Below are 17,738 nucleotides of genomic sequence, written 5' to 3'. Positions count from 1 at the left end.
CGCCTCTTGAGGCACAAGTGGTATTACAAGACAGGATGGGCGGCTAGCCTCGGATGCTAATTTCAGTAAATATCTCTGCAACTCAATTCATAGATTTATCGTCAACACTGTCATTTCCTCACATTCAACAACTCAAAATTGCTTCTTTGCACTCATTCATCTCTCTTTTTTTTATCAGAAAAGGATGGGAACATTGAACCAGATAAATTCATATAATGTGGGCTGGCCAGCCACACGTTTTTGAGCACAAAGGCAAGCAACAGCTAATGAGATCAGAGGAGAGAAAAATGTGGTGTATGTGAGGAACAAATGTGAGAAATGCCAATTAGAAACACTGTGAGCTGTCTTGTATTTTCACAGTCTCTTCAGTAGCCTCTGTACAGTACAACACAGTGAGACAACATCAAACAGTTGGAGTGGCTGTGCAGCAGCGCAGTGCTTCACCCGCTGCACAGACACACACCTGTTGCTGAGGCTCGTTTAATGTTGCAACAACTGTGAAGATTAATCGTACAGCCTTGTTTTTTTCGAGGGCGCTTGCTTTGTCTTCTTGTTTCTTTGTAGTTTTGGGATCATCAGCGGAGGTCATTTATCTCCAGTAAATATGACAGTGTTTCAAGGATCTGATTAAAATGCAAATCCGTTGCCCAAAATTGAGATTCAAAGCAACAGAGATGTACAGTTTCTATTTCTCACTGTCTCTGACAACGATATAAAGAGTGGGATCTCAGTCTTAATTCCCCCCCAAGTGATCTGACAAACTACTGTTGAGACTTTCTGAGGATTAATTGGCGTCTCGTCTTGCTGTCTAAGAAAGGCAAGTAGACAGAAAGATTGATGCCATGTTGACTGTCACAGTGAGAGGGCAAAGAATGGGAATCTATTTGGTTTAATTTCATTTCAAGGCATGTGATTTTCTGCCCTGTAGTTCTCGTCATTTCACACACAGCCATATTTCAGTTGTTTGATTTGACATTGCAATCAATGTGTGCTGTTGGTTTTTTAGTGCTTACACATCTCTAATACTTTTTTTTAAGTCATATAACCTCGACGGGCTAATTTAGGACATATAACTGTACTTTTTTTCTGGACTTACAAGGACAGGTCAAGCCTAAATTAAAAATACATATTTTTCCTCTTAACTGTCGTGGTATTTATCAGTCTAGAATATTTTGGTGTGTGACCTGGTTACTTAAGATAATCTACAGACCTTCATATAGGAACTATTTTCTTTCTACTGAACTACAGCCACCCACCACATGACTCCCCTCATAATTGTCCCTTGGAATAACCTGACGTAGCCTATTTTTTACACTTGTGAAAAAACAACACAAGAGAAATGTATTAGAAAGATATTAGAACTGTATTAAACTTACTTGCATCATCAGAGCAATAAACAAGTGCATCAATTAAATTATCTGCTGAAGGAAAATCAGGGCTTATTTGGAGTGCATTTTCAGAAAAAAATGTCAATAGTCGTGTTTCCATCAAAGAATTTCTCAGTTTGCGCAAGTTTAATATTTGCACGAGAAAAGTTTGGTGGAAACACTAAACAATAAACAATAAAACTTTCGAAAATGCACATAAGTTTTTACGTTGGAAACTATCTTTTCCGACTAAGTTTTGACGTAGCGGACATTTAACTCATTACTGATGAGCTGTTTCCTCTGACATGAAAGAACAATTAGAAGTTGCCCAATTGAATCCAATTACTGAAGATTTTCTCTCATTGGTGGCCAAAATTGTCCGATTTGCAACCTCTTTTTTGTTGTAGTATTTTTTTTTCTACCTCTTCTACTGTTTACTGACGGATGAGCCTATAGTGATACATTACACTGCCATCTTCTAATCAAATATAATTATACAGCTTTGTTTATTTCCTCTAAACCAGTTGATGAAACATTCTTAATTTGCATTTTCTTTAATGCAACATTTTGCTTCAAAATTTGCTTCAACTCGGCTTATTAGCACAAACAAAAGTTAGATAAAGTGCATGTTCTGAATATTATAAATGATATACAGTTCGTTAGATTACAACATAATGTATGAACTATTTCAGATTTGTAAAAAGTTTTTTTTCACAGGGCAGAGTGCCACAGACCCTACTTTGAATATCACTGAGGATATTATTGCATGGTGATAAAGTTGGTGGGTGTATTTTGGTAAAAAGAAAAAAAAGTTCCTACATGAAAGTGCTCACAACAGTGCTCACAACATGGATAAATGCCTCTAGAGCTAAGATTTTGATTTTGGGGTCGCTTTAATAGTTCAGTTCTCCATATATTGACACTCATCTATTCACTCATGGAACGTTTTTAAGTATAATTTTGAGATATATTTTTATTTAATGCTACTTTATATTCTACTCCACTACATTTCAGAGAAAAATATTGATATAAATTTTAAATACTGATTTTCTTTGACAGGTATAGTTCTTAGTAACTCTGCAGATTGAGACCTGTGAAGACCTCGGATCCTGGGGTCCGGTGCCTGGGCAGTAAAGTCTGACACATAGTGGCTTTAACATAATTTACCCTGTTTATAATTACCCTCATTCCTACCTTTAACTTCAAGTACTTGGGAAGGCAACAGGAAGAAAACGTACTACGAGGCCGTCTGACCGTTCTCAGGGTTTGACCCTCTATAATATCTGCTACTCCTTGTAAACACTGACTGCTACCATGCTGCTTGGACACCAGCATGCCTCCTGTACACTCTGTGTTGCTACGAACAGGGGAAATCATTCTCAGCTACACTCTAATTTGAGCAACTTGATACCAAAAAAAAAACCTCTTAACTTGCCACGTCAGCTGATCTCCTTCTCTCCTGAGCTACACTTGTGTGAGCGAAATCATCCAAAAAACAGACAGGGACAGAAAACAACCAGTTAGACAGAGAGGTAGACACTAAAATCTCTTTTTGTGTCTTTACAACAATGCAGCTTGGTAATCACTAGTGCTCTGTGTGTGCAGAATAATAAACCACCTGACACATAGATAATAAAGGCTTACGGGAAAGACGAACATGCTTTAAGCTATGTGGTGTCGAGAAGGACTCTTATTTATAGTATGTGACTAAAAATCGGGATGAGTGTTTGTAATACACAGGGCCATTTTCAAGGTTTCATTATAAGTTTAGTGCAGAATTTCCTGTGCCAATTCTTAATTGGTGGATGACTAAGCATCCTCTGAATCATTAGTGTTTGGTATTTAAAGTGTTCTCTTTGCCCGATGTTTGTTTTTTAATCTGTTCTCTATTTACTTAAAGATTGAATCCAAGTGGTCGATATCAGGTGGGAGTAGTGTGTGTGTGTGTGTGTGTGTGTGTGAGTGTGTGTGTGTGGCCACCAGCAAGCAAGCATACCTGGCAACAGAAAACAGTACTATCAGGAGAGAAAAAAAGGGGCCTCATTCTTACAGATTGTCACAGAAAAATACCGGTGAAGACGACATTGTTTTGTTTATATTTTTAAGAAGTCATTTTGTCTCCCATATGAGGGGCATGCCACTGTCCCAGGTCCAAAATATCTGGCTGGCATCGGCCTGACTGTACTGTCTTCATCCTCCATTTCCCCCGCCACCACCTGCAGCGCTCCGTCCCTCAACACCACATCCATCCAATAGGGAAAGAGGTGAGGCGGGACGTGCGGCCCCACTGCTGCCCAGTCAGAACTTGAGCTGTTGTTTGTTTGGTTACCTTTTGTTGCAGTTTAGTTTTTTGAGGATGCAGCAGTGGGGCCAGACTCTGGCTTTTTCCTGGCCTGTGCTTGGCCAGGAGGAGGGTAAAAAGTGGGGCGGGGTTATGTTTCCTCCTTGTCGGGTTTGTTGACTGGTTTGCCGCCATTCATGACCACAGGTTCGCTGGTTGTGCTTTTGGAAGGCGGGCCCCCGGCGATTTTAGGCGCCGCCTCCCCTACGTCGTGCAACGAAGGTTCTCGGTACATCGCAACTAGAGGAGTGCCGGGAGAAAAGAGGCGGATGGGAGAGGGGAAGGGAGGAAGAAAGGGATAAGGAGGTGATGACAGAAAGAAGAGGGAAGGAAAGAGAAAGACAGAAATTCCAACGAGGGATGAGAGAAGGAAAATATGGATGAAAAAGGGTAAAGAAGACAAGAGAAGCGTGAATAAAAGGACAGGAATAAAGATTGTGAAGAAAAGGTGCGTCTTTATTCTATAGTACTGGACAACTTGACATTTCAGGAAACAGAAACAAGTGTGTTCATGTGTGTGTAAATGTGTGTTACCTTCTATAGGTTTAGGCAGGAAGTGTGCAGCTGGTTTGGTCTTTTTGACCCTGTTGCCCTTCATGGCCTGACCCTCTTTGTTGAGGCCCAGGAACCAGGCCCGGCCCGACTCCTTCTGTCTGTAGAGCATAGAGCTGTAGATCACATAGTAGTTCTCGAACACCGACTCTTTAAACTTACACTCCGCTGTAAACAGTTCCTGAGGGGACAGACAGAGACAGAAAGAGACACGGGTTATGTTACGCTGAAGGAAAAGAGAGTAGAAAATAGATTTTAAGAAATACTGATGAACTCTTTCTATCACGAGGAGAAAAATTCCCGTTTACTCTGATAGGTCAGTGTTGAGAAATTACCAACAAGGCAACAAAGAAACCCATCAAGAGCCTGTCTGAAAAAGTAGAAAAACATTTGAACAGATGGAAACTTGAGAGCTTTACATTTACATTTACTGCAGACTGCGTTTCCCCTGAGAAAACAAACCTATAGGTCATTTGTACAAAGCACAGCAAGAAAGCAGCAAACTTTGTTTCTTACGTATATTTATTTGCTGTTGAAACTGTCTTTTATAACATCTTACCATGTTTTTTGCCCTAAACCTAGATCAGTGATTTTATAGCCTAAATTCAACAAAACTGCAGTGAACCATACATGTATGTACAATGAGGAAACCGTGAAACGTTCATATGGGTTATGGCTGGTACAGAGAAACTACTTTTCGGTCGTTTAGATGGGAGATGTTGTTGTTTACTGCATTATATTGGTCATAAACATCTGACATTATATGACAGAAAATAAGGAAAAGCCTAGAAAATGCCATATTGAATAAACAAAATGACAATAATAAACATACAAACCAATAAAAAAGCATCTTGACCAGCCACAGACAGGGAGGAGCAGCCCGCCACTGACTGAATGATGTATTGCTTTAACCCATGTCATTCTCCCCTGACACTCTCCTTCCTCTGTATGCACATTAACAATAAACTAAAAAGATAAAACAGCGGATTGATTCTGGTGACACAAAGCCAAAAGATATCATCCCCCCCACCCACATCCGCTCTGCTGTTATGTGTCAGAACTCTCTTCCACGGTCGCCGGCGCCTTCAGCTGAGCATATTTCAACACTGAATCAAGGTGTTATTCTTACTGGGAGAAAAATCGTGTCTCCCTCGTGTCCTCTTGCGCTACTGAGTCACAGCGAGTATAAAAGGCAGCCTGAGATGAAACATTCTTCTTTTCGGGGAGGTCAGAATTGAGGCAGTCTGAGAAGTCAAGCTCCAAAAATCAGCAAACTGCTTTTTTTCTCACACAACAATTCTAAAAGCTGGAACTCAGGTCAATGACATACAGTTTTCTTATGACATCATCACAACAAACTACGCAAACTACCCGTTTAAGGCTACACAATAACAGTAAAACATACAATAATACCAAGATCTTAGGAAAACTTAACTTAAACTATTTCTTAACATGCAATGGCACACATAATAGCTTAATGCAGTTCCTCCAAGGCAGCGAAATGAGCCTGAAAAGGGAAGCAAATGTAGAAGAGGCGTAAAGCTGCATTCTTAATAGTGGCCAGCAGAGGGCGACTCTACTGATAACTTAAAAAAAGTCAGTATATTACAGAGTAGTCCATTCACATTGCATTCTGGCAAGTGGGAGGGGCCGCTGGTGGTGTGTAAGTGACAGCCCATTCAAAACAATAATGGTAGAAGAACTGCCCGTTGTGCTGTTTGTCGCTGTAGAGATCCTACAGACTCAAGCAAAGTTGTTCTTCATTTTGCTGAATATAGTTTGATTACTGTTGGACTCAAGCGAGAGATGTGTTTGTGATGATACGCTCCACTTCCTTTCTTATCACCCGGGTGTTGTTTGCACGAATAACGTACGTCACGTATTTTCCATCTTGCCGTCTTACGACTTCTGAAGGCGGGACAGAGCCGGGGATCGCTTGCTCTACCCATTACGAATCTGGGACGATGTGAAAACGAGTAAATATTGCTGCTTTAACGGCCATCTAAAAAGAACTGATACTTATTTAGCTCCACTTTCTTCACTAGTTTGTGTCCAACCTTGTCTATCTGTTGGACATGTGGTACAAGGCAGACAGGAGTGATAGTTATCAGACCTTTTTTGTGTATTTTTCACTACAAAAAGCATCTATAAGGGGCGTCCCGGTGGCTCACACTGGTAGAGCGCGTACCATTAAGGCTGAGTCCTTCCTGCGGCGGACCCGGGTTCGAATCCGACCTGAGGTCCCTTTGCCGCATGTCCTCCCCTCTGTCTCCCCCTTTCTATCTATCACTTTCAATAAAAGCAAAAATGCCAAAAAAATAATCTTCTAAAAAAAGCATCTATAACATTATACACAACCCATTGTTAATATAAAACATATTGGTTAATGCAGAGCTGTATTATCACAGTACTGTTATCTCCTCTTGTATAACAAGAATCTTCCCATCTTGGGGCAACATTTTTATCAAATTTCATTAAGCTCTCATAATCATTTTGTACACAATGACTGACACATTTTCTCATTGAGACAATTGCAGAGGATATAAATAATGGTAATAAACTACCCCTCATATGAGCCGAGGAGGCTCCTGCCAACCCAAACAATCCCCCCGGAGGTCCCCAGACCCCAGATTGCGAAGTGTTTGTCTAGACCGTCTCTTATTGGTTGTTGTGGGCCTCTTGCCAGAGCCACAGACACATTGTCATTCAGCTCAGGTTTGTCGGTCCGAGTCTCATAGCAACATGAGGAAGAGAGGCGACACTGTAGCCGTGGCAACCAACCAGCGCTGAGAGGGAGGGGTCAGTGGGTTGGCGGGTGGGTGTGTGTGTTGGGGGGGTGTGCAAAAGCGAGAGAGCGGAATACGCACACACAAACACTTGCACTGATAATTTTACATATAATGTTCTATATCTCATGCTCTACCACATCCACTCATGCTAACATAGGAAGACAATTATTAAAGGAAGGGGCTGGGTGGCAGCAGCTGTGAGGGATCAGACATTGGCACACACACACACACACACACTAACACACACTTGTGGCTCTAGGGGATGAATGGAGGGAGGTGCAGCAGGAGGGGGGCTCGGAAATGTGACTAAATGATTGGATGGCAACAAAGCAAGACAAGGTTATAAAGAATGAATGCTCCATTTATTGGCAATGTCAGTGACACACACACGTCAAATGTTCCCCATTGATTTGCATTAACGGTGATTGTTCTCTGAAGAGCTTCGTATATTTCAATACTTAACTTAATAATATATTTTTAGTCTTGACCTGCTCCCCAGATTCATTATTCATTTGTTAAGAAGGATGATCTTTGCTGGCATGCAGAGAGCGGTGCCAGACGCTTATTAATGCCCGGCCAGTGAGGTCATACATCATTTAATGCTGCTTTTAAAATAAAAACGGTGTAACGTCGAGGCGTCTCTCGGTCTCGTCTGAAGAAAAAACACTCCTGAAGTGAATTCAGAATGAAAACTGCGAGAATTACTTCAGATGAAAAACTCAAAGCCTTACAGGTGAGTCATTTTAACAACACTGCCTGCCTGAATGTGTTTCTGTCGTCATTTCTAAACAGCTATGTTCACCAGCTGCCCACAGAAAGAAGACGGGGAGAAAGAATGAATGAAAGAAACGGAGGGTGGGGTGGTGGGGTTGGAAATTGGGACATGAAGGAGAGAAGAGAGAATAAATCACCCAGTGAGGAGGACGACGCCTCCTGATTGGAAAAACAGCAGGGGATTCTCTCTCTCTCCCTTCTCTTATCTTTGTATTTCTCTCATCTCTCTTCTTTTTTTTCTCCCTCTGTCATTTCTCCATGCTCTGCAGAGATTTAGTGGAAGTGAACACACTGCACACATGCATGCACAATGTTATCTTTTGAATTACACACACAGGCATGCATCACAGCCTGAATAGCAGCCGTAATCAGATAGAGAAGAGGCCATTAGCATGTGCTCTAAAACATGCTAAATTGATCCAGGCAGCACTTTGTCCCTTGTACATTAAAGACCCTAAAATTAAGAAATGTAAGACCAGAGTGGGAAAAGCAATCTCCACACTTGGCACAGCACAAGGCTGCACTAATAACAACACTTGGCAACTCCAGCTGCCCAGTTCTACCACAGATTGACTGCTCGCCACTGGGAGCTTCCCAGTAGTAGAATATTCATAATACAACAATTGGCTGTCGGGAATAATTACTGTTCCAGTTTATTTCTTTTGGACTGTTGTAATTTAACAAAGCCTTTAATCCACTGACAACCAGGAACGTGTCTTGTTGAAGAGCTCTGGATAAATGGCATCACAATAGACAGTTCAGACCGCGCTGACCAGGGCAGCTGCTGAGCCACTGTGAGGCCACAAGTTCTTTTTTTCAAGATTGGACTCTCCGGGCTCATGGGCTAAAGACTAGAGCCAGACAGATGTATCGGTTGACTGATATTATCAGCTGATATTGGCCTAGTTTATTAACTTTTATGCTTGAGAAAGTATCTCTCGGGGTATCTTAGCAGAGTTGTGAAAATAAGATGCACAATCCACATGAGGAGGGCAAAAAAAGGCGCAATGCATTATCCAAAATGCAACATTAGAACAAATTGGAACTTTCTGGCTACACCAGAACCCAAGAAATACTGGCCACTGTCCCAAATGGGGAAAGATGATTGATTGATTGATTGATTGATTGATTGATTGATTGATTGATTGATTGATTGATTGATTGATTGATTGATTGATTGATTGATTGATTGATTGATTGATTGATTGATTGATTGATTGATTAGCTGATTAATTTGAGCTGTAGTAGAGCTGACAATCAGTCCACAGGCTGTTCTAAGCAACTTAAAAAGTCTGCAAAGGTTTCACTTCTTAAGTCACATTACAAGCTGTTCACACATTGGCAATACAACGTGACACAACCACAGTGCTTTTATTTTGAAGGCAATTTACTGTGAAAAACAATTGCTTTTTGCATAAAGTTAATAAGTTGCTGGTTACTGCAGAACATACATGCTCTATATTGTTTTTGTGTTTTACTATTTTTTACTGCTATATTTGACTTACTCCACATTAACATAGCCATCATAACATGTATTCTTAACAGTAGCAGCTCAAAACCAGATTTACTGATTTTTATAGAGATGATATCAATACTGAACAGAATTTAGTTCAGAGAAAAGCTAAACCACTCTATCATTGCTCTAAACTGATGAAAGAATGTAAACACAATTACTTAGGGGTATAATTAAAGAGTGCTGGTGTACAACACATCCGTCTGATGTTACAGTGAAAGAGTGAAATGTGATGCTAAACTGACAATCAATCCCTGTAACTGGATTACTGTACACAGCTGTAATTCCACCCTGTCTAACCCATACAGTCTGTTCTTTCATAGGTCATAAGATCTTGTACACCCAACAAATACTTAAAAATAAAAAGCCTAGTATATTGTTGTAGTAAGACCTTTATCTTACTACTCACACAATGATTCATATGATGTTTTTAATGCCAGTGGCACAGTTGGTTTAATTTAAGCACAAAAACGACTTGTTTGAGATATCAAAGTCGACTGAAGGTTAAAAAACTGGACTTTCTTGTCTCGTTCTTGTTGACTCATGCATCCACCCAGATCTCCTCCCTCAGAGGTTCTGCAGTGCTATAATAATGTCACGCTACTTCAAACCTTTTTCCTGACAGACTAGAGGGCACTGTCAGGTGAACGTAATCACACTGTTGTTTCTTTTGTCAGGACATCTCCAAATGTCCCTTTGTTTGTTCCTAATGCTTTTTTCCACGCTTCTTCCTGCTGAAAACCCCTAAACTACTATCAATTTCTGCTGCAGCTGTAATGCTGAAAAGTGACTGAAAGTCACACCAAGTAACCTTCCCACAGTGTATTTTCTTTAGTGCTGGCAACACTACAAAGACAAGTTTGTCCATGACTCTAGATTTGTTGAAGACGTTTTTGAACAGCATCCCGTATTTTTGAAAGGGTTATCATCATTTTTTATTCATTTCAACCTAGAAATAATTTGCTGTGACTGAGATCAAAGTGTTCTCATTCACTGCTTGTACTTTTACCTACGAAATATGTTGCACTATAATTTTTATAAGCAAAAGTTTCGACAGGAGGCGCAGCTTATTATTGGTAATTATTACAGGAGCAAAAGAGGAAGTCAGGTGGCGTGTAAAGAGCGACAAAGTCAGCAGAGAGAGGAGGTCGGGGTGGATGTGTGGGACTGTGTTCGTGTTGGAGTCTTTTTTAGCTATTTTACCATGACATGTTGGTATAATTTTTTTCAGCAAACCTCAGCTATATGACCTGATAATTATTTTTTTTACTGTGACTTGCTGGATCAACATATTGAACACATAAGAAACAAAAAAATTTGATTTTTAAAATTAAGTTTTTCTTTACTTTCATCACACAATCATGCTCAATGAAGAATTTCAAATGTTGCAAATGTGAACACAAATACAACATATGGTAGGTAAAATGAGGATAACTTAATATATTTGACCGTATCTTTGGTTTTACTTCGTCTATCATCATCAAACAAAAACTGGCATGAAGTTTCAAGCCAGTACTTTTGAGGGAAGTTGATGGCGGGGCTCGACGTCGCTTTATTTTTACGTTGTGATGTCATGAAGAAGTCATGTCGGCAACACCAGAGGGTTAAACTCAAACCATGGTCTTTTTTTTCTAAACCTAAACAAGTAGTTTCAGTGCCTAAATCTAACCAAATGGATCCGTTTAAGTACTTGAACCACGTGTTTCAAACTGCAAACCAATGTTATTGCTTCATGGCGTGAAATGCAATGATCATATGCTGAGTCATCATTATTTTGCAACTAATTGACGTGAACAGGAGTGTTGTTAACTGTTGCAGAGTTAACAACGCTGTGACAGACGGCACCCAGCGTGCCAGTGTTGTGTCGAAGTTTGTTCCCCCGTCTAATAATGTTTCCCTCCGATAGTTCCCTGCTGTTTAAACGTGTTACGCTTTGACAGTGTTAACTGGTGACTCAGCTCAATGTGCCGTGGCTGCTCGTACTGAGTGACAGCAGCGACTGAAAACACAAACACAACATGTACGTAAGCGTCCTTGTAAAAGCCTTCAGTCAATCAAATGTATGCAAAATGTCACATACATATTCAAATTGATATTTAATAAAAAACGACTTCAACTCATGTTTTAATTAGAATTTAGATGGAATCATTAATTCCAACTAAATTATTTGAAAAGATAACACAGTATGATCATATCAACACATCAAGCCTTCCAAAGTTAATTAATAGTTGGATGAATCACCCAACCATACTTTATTTTTGGATAAACCTTAATAAAAATGTGTTTAATTATGAAAAAAATTCCAGTTTTATTATTTATAAATATGAGGAAGCATCGTTGAGATTTGAGGTTGCTCTACTTGTAAGTTTGCTTAATGCGACTAAGCTCAAGGAAGTTGTTTTTCATCGCAATGTGTATGTATATATGTGTGTTTCTGTTTGTGTGCACTGCTCAGTGAGTGGGTGTGTTTGTTTCCAACACCAGTTATTATCACAGCACTAATTACCCAGGGGAATTGTGGGTAAACAAATCATTCTAAAGAAAAGAAAGCCCACGGAGAAGAAGGAAGAAGTGGAAAGAAAAGCGTTGGCATATGAAAACAAAAAAGTGAAGAGGGCGCTTTGAGAGGGGGCTTGAAAGGATGTCCTCCAGCCCAGACAGACGGAATCAAAGCATCAATCTGACTCCAATCACAGCGTCGCTCTTGGCGTGTCAGGAACACCACGGTGTTCCTCAGCCACTCCAGACCTGCACACCTGATCCAATTACGCTGTTATGAAAATGTGTGGCTCTTAATTGGATCAGGTGTGTTAGAGCTGCAGCAACAACCTGCAGCACAGGCACTCTCTAACTTTAACCCATTGAAGCCTGGAAAGCGGATATGTCGTTTTGTAGTATTTGTATAAGCTCTCAAATACTTTTTGAATTCCATTTCTATCTGCTACAGAGGCTGAAAAGTCTATTATTTAGTAGAAGAGTTGACACTTCTGTTGAATTTCCAGAAAAACTTCAGGTTTTAGGGGCTTATTTTAAAATCGCCCAGAGGTTTTACAGGCGTTTTAGGCCTCAATGGGTTAACCCATAAGAACCCAGTAATCCTTAAAGGAAAATTATGGGGGATATACCACAGACCAAGTGGACCACATAGAACACATTTATGATGTTTAAAAAAAAAATCTGTGATCATCATGTATCATCAAAGATCTGTGATGTGACATAAACGTTACATTGGGCGTTTATGGTATTGATGTTTATAATATTTATTTAAAAATAAAAAATAGACACATTTTCTGCTTACAGAGACACAAATTTGCCTTTTTCTTTGCATCTCCACAACATTTATCAAAATTGTGACATTAATAGTGCTGTTTAACAACAAATTATTTTTCAGATTTGTTCTTAAGTAGCATAATAATAATAATTAATAAATAAAAACAAATAACCACTTGCCTTTTTGTTTGCATCTCCATAACATATATCAAAATTGTGACTTTAATTTGTTGAGGAAATATGGTCAGAACAAGTTAAATGCAATACAGGACACCGTATTAACGGATTAGAATTGTTAAATGGGTTTAAACTTAGCCTCGTCACAAAAATAAGGTTTTTGAAATTAGCTACTTTTTTATATTTCTGTTTCCAGTCACACACATATTTTGGAGAAGTCACTTCTTGTCAAAGTCACATGACCACCACACCAGGGTGTTGAGTATGTGTCGCTTATAGATTTAATGAGTTAATGTGAAGCATAAAGCTGAATATGGGAGATTCTAGAAGATTTAAAGTGTTTGTTACACGGGTGTCACCATGGGTTCTTATGGGTTAACCATTTGCGGAACACAGCTCGTGTTGGGAGATAAGTAAAATATTAAAACAGATGATAAATGTTGCCTTTTATCAGCTTTATTGCATCATCAGCATGTAGTTGAATTGAACATCAGTGAGAGGAAGTTTGAGTAATGTATTTGTTAGTTTGGAGGCACCAGGAAACAAAATTATACGCAGTCTAATCAGGGCAGATAAGGTTCCCTGCCACCTGTTTTGGACCTGTGAATATAGAACTTTCAATTATTTCTACAAATTAGTCTTTGAAGCATATAAACAAATTATTTTTGGATTAGTTTCCATTTGTTCTGAGGACACTATTATCATATTGCTGCTCTTTTTAACCACAGCGGCTTGTTAATTGAAAGAACATCATGCTGGTGTTCTCTCTCTGCAAGGGTCGGTTCAGGTCGACTGAATTTTGATCAGATCTCATTATCATCAGGTCCATTCGGGCCTCGTCTAACAGTGTTTGGGTTCATATCAGATTAGGTGTCTTTATTATAAATTAAAAGTAAAATTATTTATGCATGTCTGGGAAGTTTTTCAGTGGGTTCCTTTCGGGTCAGGTTTGATGTTTTGGACGGATTAAATGGCAGGATCAGAGAAATGTCACATTTTATTGGCACCGAGTTCAGTTTTGACCCTTGTGCAACACTTTCTTTCAGTAATTTTAGCTGCATCATTGCATATGGTAAACATTTAGGAAAAGGTTAGGTGTTTTTTTTCTTCTTTGAATTTTGGAAGTTCAATCTCAGCTCCAATAAAAAGTCTAAAATAAACTGTGTATCCAAAATACAGACTAACCCTGAAGGACAAAAATGTCCCTTGAAACCAATACAAAACCACTTTTTTTTATTTATCTGAAGGCCAGCATAAAATCATACATTCTATCATATCAGGCTTTTAATCTTGAGCCCTGCCTCCAAAATTGTTTAAAAAGTGTTAAAATATTATTTTCCACCAGATTGAGCCATTTTCTCACGTGTGCCCTCTGGGGCAAATACATGCTTTTTTCCTAATTACAGGTTATTGCTGCTGCATTATGGAGCACTTTTTAATGCAATGCATCAAATCAATGTTGCTGCTAATTACTGACATATCTCTGACTTAAAAAAAAATCCCTGAGCATTTAGTTTGCTCAGTTTGCTGGCTTTATGTAAACAACTTTGCATTTAAAGGGTTTAAAAAAAGATATTTATAACTATATTTATTAGAGATTATCACGACTGAAGTTGTATGTAGGTCAGTGAAATTGGAATATATTGTGTTTTCAATAGCGGTTTTAGGAAGGGGACATTTTTGTCCTGTATGGTACGTTTTTTTTTTTTTTTTTTACTGCACAAATATAAAAAAATGCAGTGTTGTTGCTAATCTCCCAGATTGGAAAATAAAGAAAGAAATCCCCTAATATGCAGAAAATAAAATAACAACAATGGAATTATGTTAACAAACTCACATTTAAAAGCGTTAAAAATCAGAAAATTCATAATTAATAGAGATGATCATGACTGATGTTGGTTTAAGAATGTGAGTCAGTGAAGGTGGAAATTAGAAGATATATTTTTTAATAGCAGTTTTAGGAAGGGGACTGTCTGTCTGACTGGAAGATAAAGAAAAAAATCCCTTAGCATTTAATATGCAGAAGATAAAATGGTATTATGTTAACAAACTGGCATTTAAAGGGCTAAAGAAGAAAAAAAAAAAGATGTATTAATATTTTGGAGTAAAGATCAGGACTGAAGTCAAAAAACATCTTTAAAAATCACAGCAGAGAAACTTTTTTTTTTTTTAAAGTGAGGCACAAGGGTTAAACTTCCATCGTAAGGGTCAGTTTTCCTTTGAGGTTTGAGGCTTTGAATTTGTTCACATTTCTAAATGAATCAATTCATCAAGTGAAGCACTGAAATGAGTAAACCACCTTGACTAGAGTCTCTGAACGGCTCAACAAAAGCTGCTAACTGATTCATTAAAGGAAGGCTGGAAGGCTACACATTCATCACTAATGGCTGTCAAACCACTCAGTGGACGATATGTCCACAGCAGCTGTGTTTGAGTGTGATGTCTGTCCTGCGGTCCTTCAATGCCACGATGCACGGAGCGACATCTTTGAAAAGACTCCACGGCGCACCGGCAACCGGCTCATTCTCTCGTCACCAGAAAAAGTGTGTGTGTCATGACTCACATGGCTAACATTTATTCTCCCTGCCACTCGTCTTCCTTCTCATCTCTGTAGATGTCGACATCACAGGACTCACTCTGTCTGAGTGCTGTACCGACTGTGTTATGAATGGAAGTACACGCCTACGTACACAGACAAACACATCCATACAGCACACACACACACTCCTATGTCTGTGGAAAAACATCCTGCTGGAAGAAAACATGCTGCAGCTCAGGAAGAGCGAGAAAACCTGATGAGTAGAGAGAGAAAAGAAAGAAAGAATCCACAGTACGTTACACAAAATGATACGCAAGGTCTGCATATAGCAAATTGCAATTTTTGCATGCAGTATAAATTTTATTTTCATCTAATCTAAATTGGTGTATTTGAATATTTCTATCTAATGTTTTATAGGTCTCATGTGTAATATAGACTAGTCATGTTTTACATCAATCCTTTTGAAGATTTACACGAAAAGCTTGATGGAGACACCAAAAATAGCTAAAAACTTTTCGAAAATGTGCACAAAAGTTTTTACGCTCGCTTGAGGAGTTTTTGGTCTTTAAAAAAAACCCCAGTTAATCCACTAAACAGAAGATGTAAACACTTTTTCCTGAATAAGTTCTGACGTAGTGAACATTTAACTCACATGACTGATCAGCTGTTTCCTCTGATATGAAAGAACTATTATAAGTTGCCCAACTGAATCCAATTCCTGAAGACTTCTCTCCATTTTCTCTTGTGGGTGGCCAAAGTTCTTCAATGCGACATTTCAAAAATAATTTCCACTTTAATGAAAGCACAGCTACTGTTTACCTTTTGTTCACTAAAGAGCCCCTAAAAAAGACTATATGTGGGCCTCACAGGGCTAAATTTATCTTTATTTTGCTTTTAACTCACACTATAATCACACTGTCCAGTGGTGAAAAGCAGAGATTAAAGACATTTGTTTTTGATTTAATATGCAACTAAATTGTTTAGTGAAATGTACTTTATGTTATTTATGTGGCATTTATTTGGTTCGGCCTATTCGCCCTCTTTCAGCAGCAGGAGCTGTCCACAGAATGACCCAGACAAAGGCAAAGCCTCTGTGTGCTCTCCACATGGGGGAGGTAATTATTAGAGAATATATTCATGTTATTGGGATTTAAATAGCCCTCGGATTCATACCGAAACAGAGCTAACCTTCTTATTTCCTTCAGGGGGACTAAGAGTTTTTGTGGAGGACCAATTTTGTCTGCAGGCTATTTACAGGCGGCCTTTACTTTGAGATGTTTCTATGACCCGAGGATACCTGAGTGGAAAAGAGAGAGGAGAGGAGTATTAGCGAAGAAACAAGAGGGTGAAATAGATGGATGGAGGATGGACTGGAATTGATGGTGTTCGGGCTCCCAGGACCTCTCCAGCAGACAGACTGGGGCTCTAACAGTCTGAATCACAGGAGCTGGCATGAAGGAATACATTTCCATTTCTAATCTTGGCTGGTGGACCGTCAGCAAAATTCAGATTTCAAAAACAAGCAGATTTTCGGGGTGCTCTGGTGTACACAAACCTCAGTGATGATCTAGATACGCCTCATGACCACATAAACAGTTTTTTATGCTCTTTTATCTTTTAATTGTCATCTTTCTCGCCCTCTTTATATAGACGTAGTAGTTGCAAAACATGTCAATTTCCTCTTTCACCTCTCAGCTGACATCCTGACGTCCACACCTTCCCCACCACCCTGATACACCCAAAGGAACACACTCTGCTGGTCTCATTCACACACAAACACACAAACACACACACACGCAGTCCCAAACTCATCAGCACTTTTTTTCGCACTTTCCCCAGCATGCTCCATAATTATCACATAGCAGCTCATTGCACACGGCGCCATCTGTTAGTCGCACGCACGCCCTGAAACCCACGCACGCACACGCGCACGCGCCACACGTACATGCACAACCACACACTGCCAGATGCCTGGGATCTGGGATTAATAAGACAGGCCTACCATGTATAACTAAGTTTGCAGCATATCATTAACAATTTGCAATAAGAGGATAAAGAATCTCATTGAGAGCAGAGCAGCATAAATTTAGGAACAAGGCTCAACTAGCTCTGTTGCATGGAGAACACAAGGACATGTCCTCAATTTTTAATTTTTCAGACAAGAGGCAATATAGATTAAATTGGTATTGCAAAAATAATCGCATAATTATCTTGATATGCTGCTGCATCGACTAAAGTATGAAACAATTGCATAATACGGCAATTACTTCGGTTTTTACTGCCAAAACCTTGAGAAAAATGTATGTATTCTAGTTCAGAAATAATTGGTTCATTACAAAATAATCGTTAAGAATATGATGAGTGATTATTAAGGTTTGGATCTTTTTATATTTTAAATAACTGAATATCCTTGGAT

General features: G+C 39.2%; 1 protein-coding gene across 2 annotated transcripts in view; it reads right to left on the bottom strand.

Annotated features, from left to right (window-relative positions):
- Nucleotides 1-1,550: 1,550 nt before the first annotated feature.
- LOC131962916 (fibroblast growth factor 14-like) overlaps nucleotides 1,551-17,738 on the bottom strand; it is a 64,359-nt gene continuing 48,171 nt past the window's right edge. For both annotated transcript variants that reach the window (XM_059328020.1, XM_059328021.1), the window contains exons 4-5: nucleotides 4,243-4,441; nucleotides 1,551-3,948 (exon numbers count right to left, since the gene is read on the bottom strand). In XM_059328020.1, coding sequence (XP_059184003.1) covers nucleotides 3,800-3,948; nucleotides 4,243-4,441 — 348 coding nt within the window. In that variant the 3' untranslated portion in view covers nucleotides 1,551-3,799. The remainder of the gene's footprint in view (nucleotides 3,949-4,242; nucleotides 4,442-17,738) is intronic.

The sequence above is a fragment of the Centropristis striata genome, chromosome 24, assembly GCF_030273125.1.
Source record: "Centropristis striata isolate RG_2023a ecotype Rhode Island chromosome 24, C.striata_1.0, whole genome shotgun sequence".
Lineage (NCBI taxonomy): Eukaryota > Metazoa > Chordata > Actinopteri > Perciformes > Serranidae > Centropristis > Centropristis striata.
The sequence above is the reverse complement of the archived record's forward strand: the minus strand, read 5'-3'. Positions and strand labels throughout refer to the sequence as shown.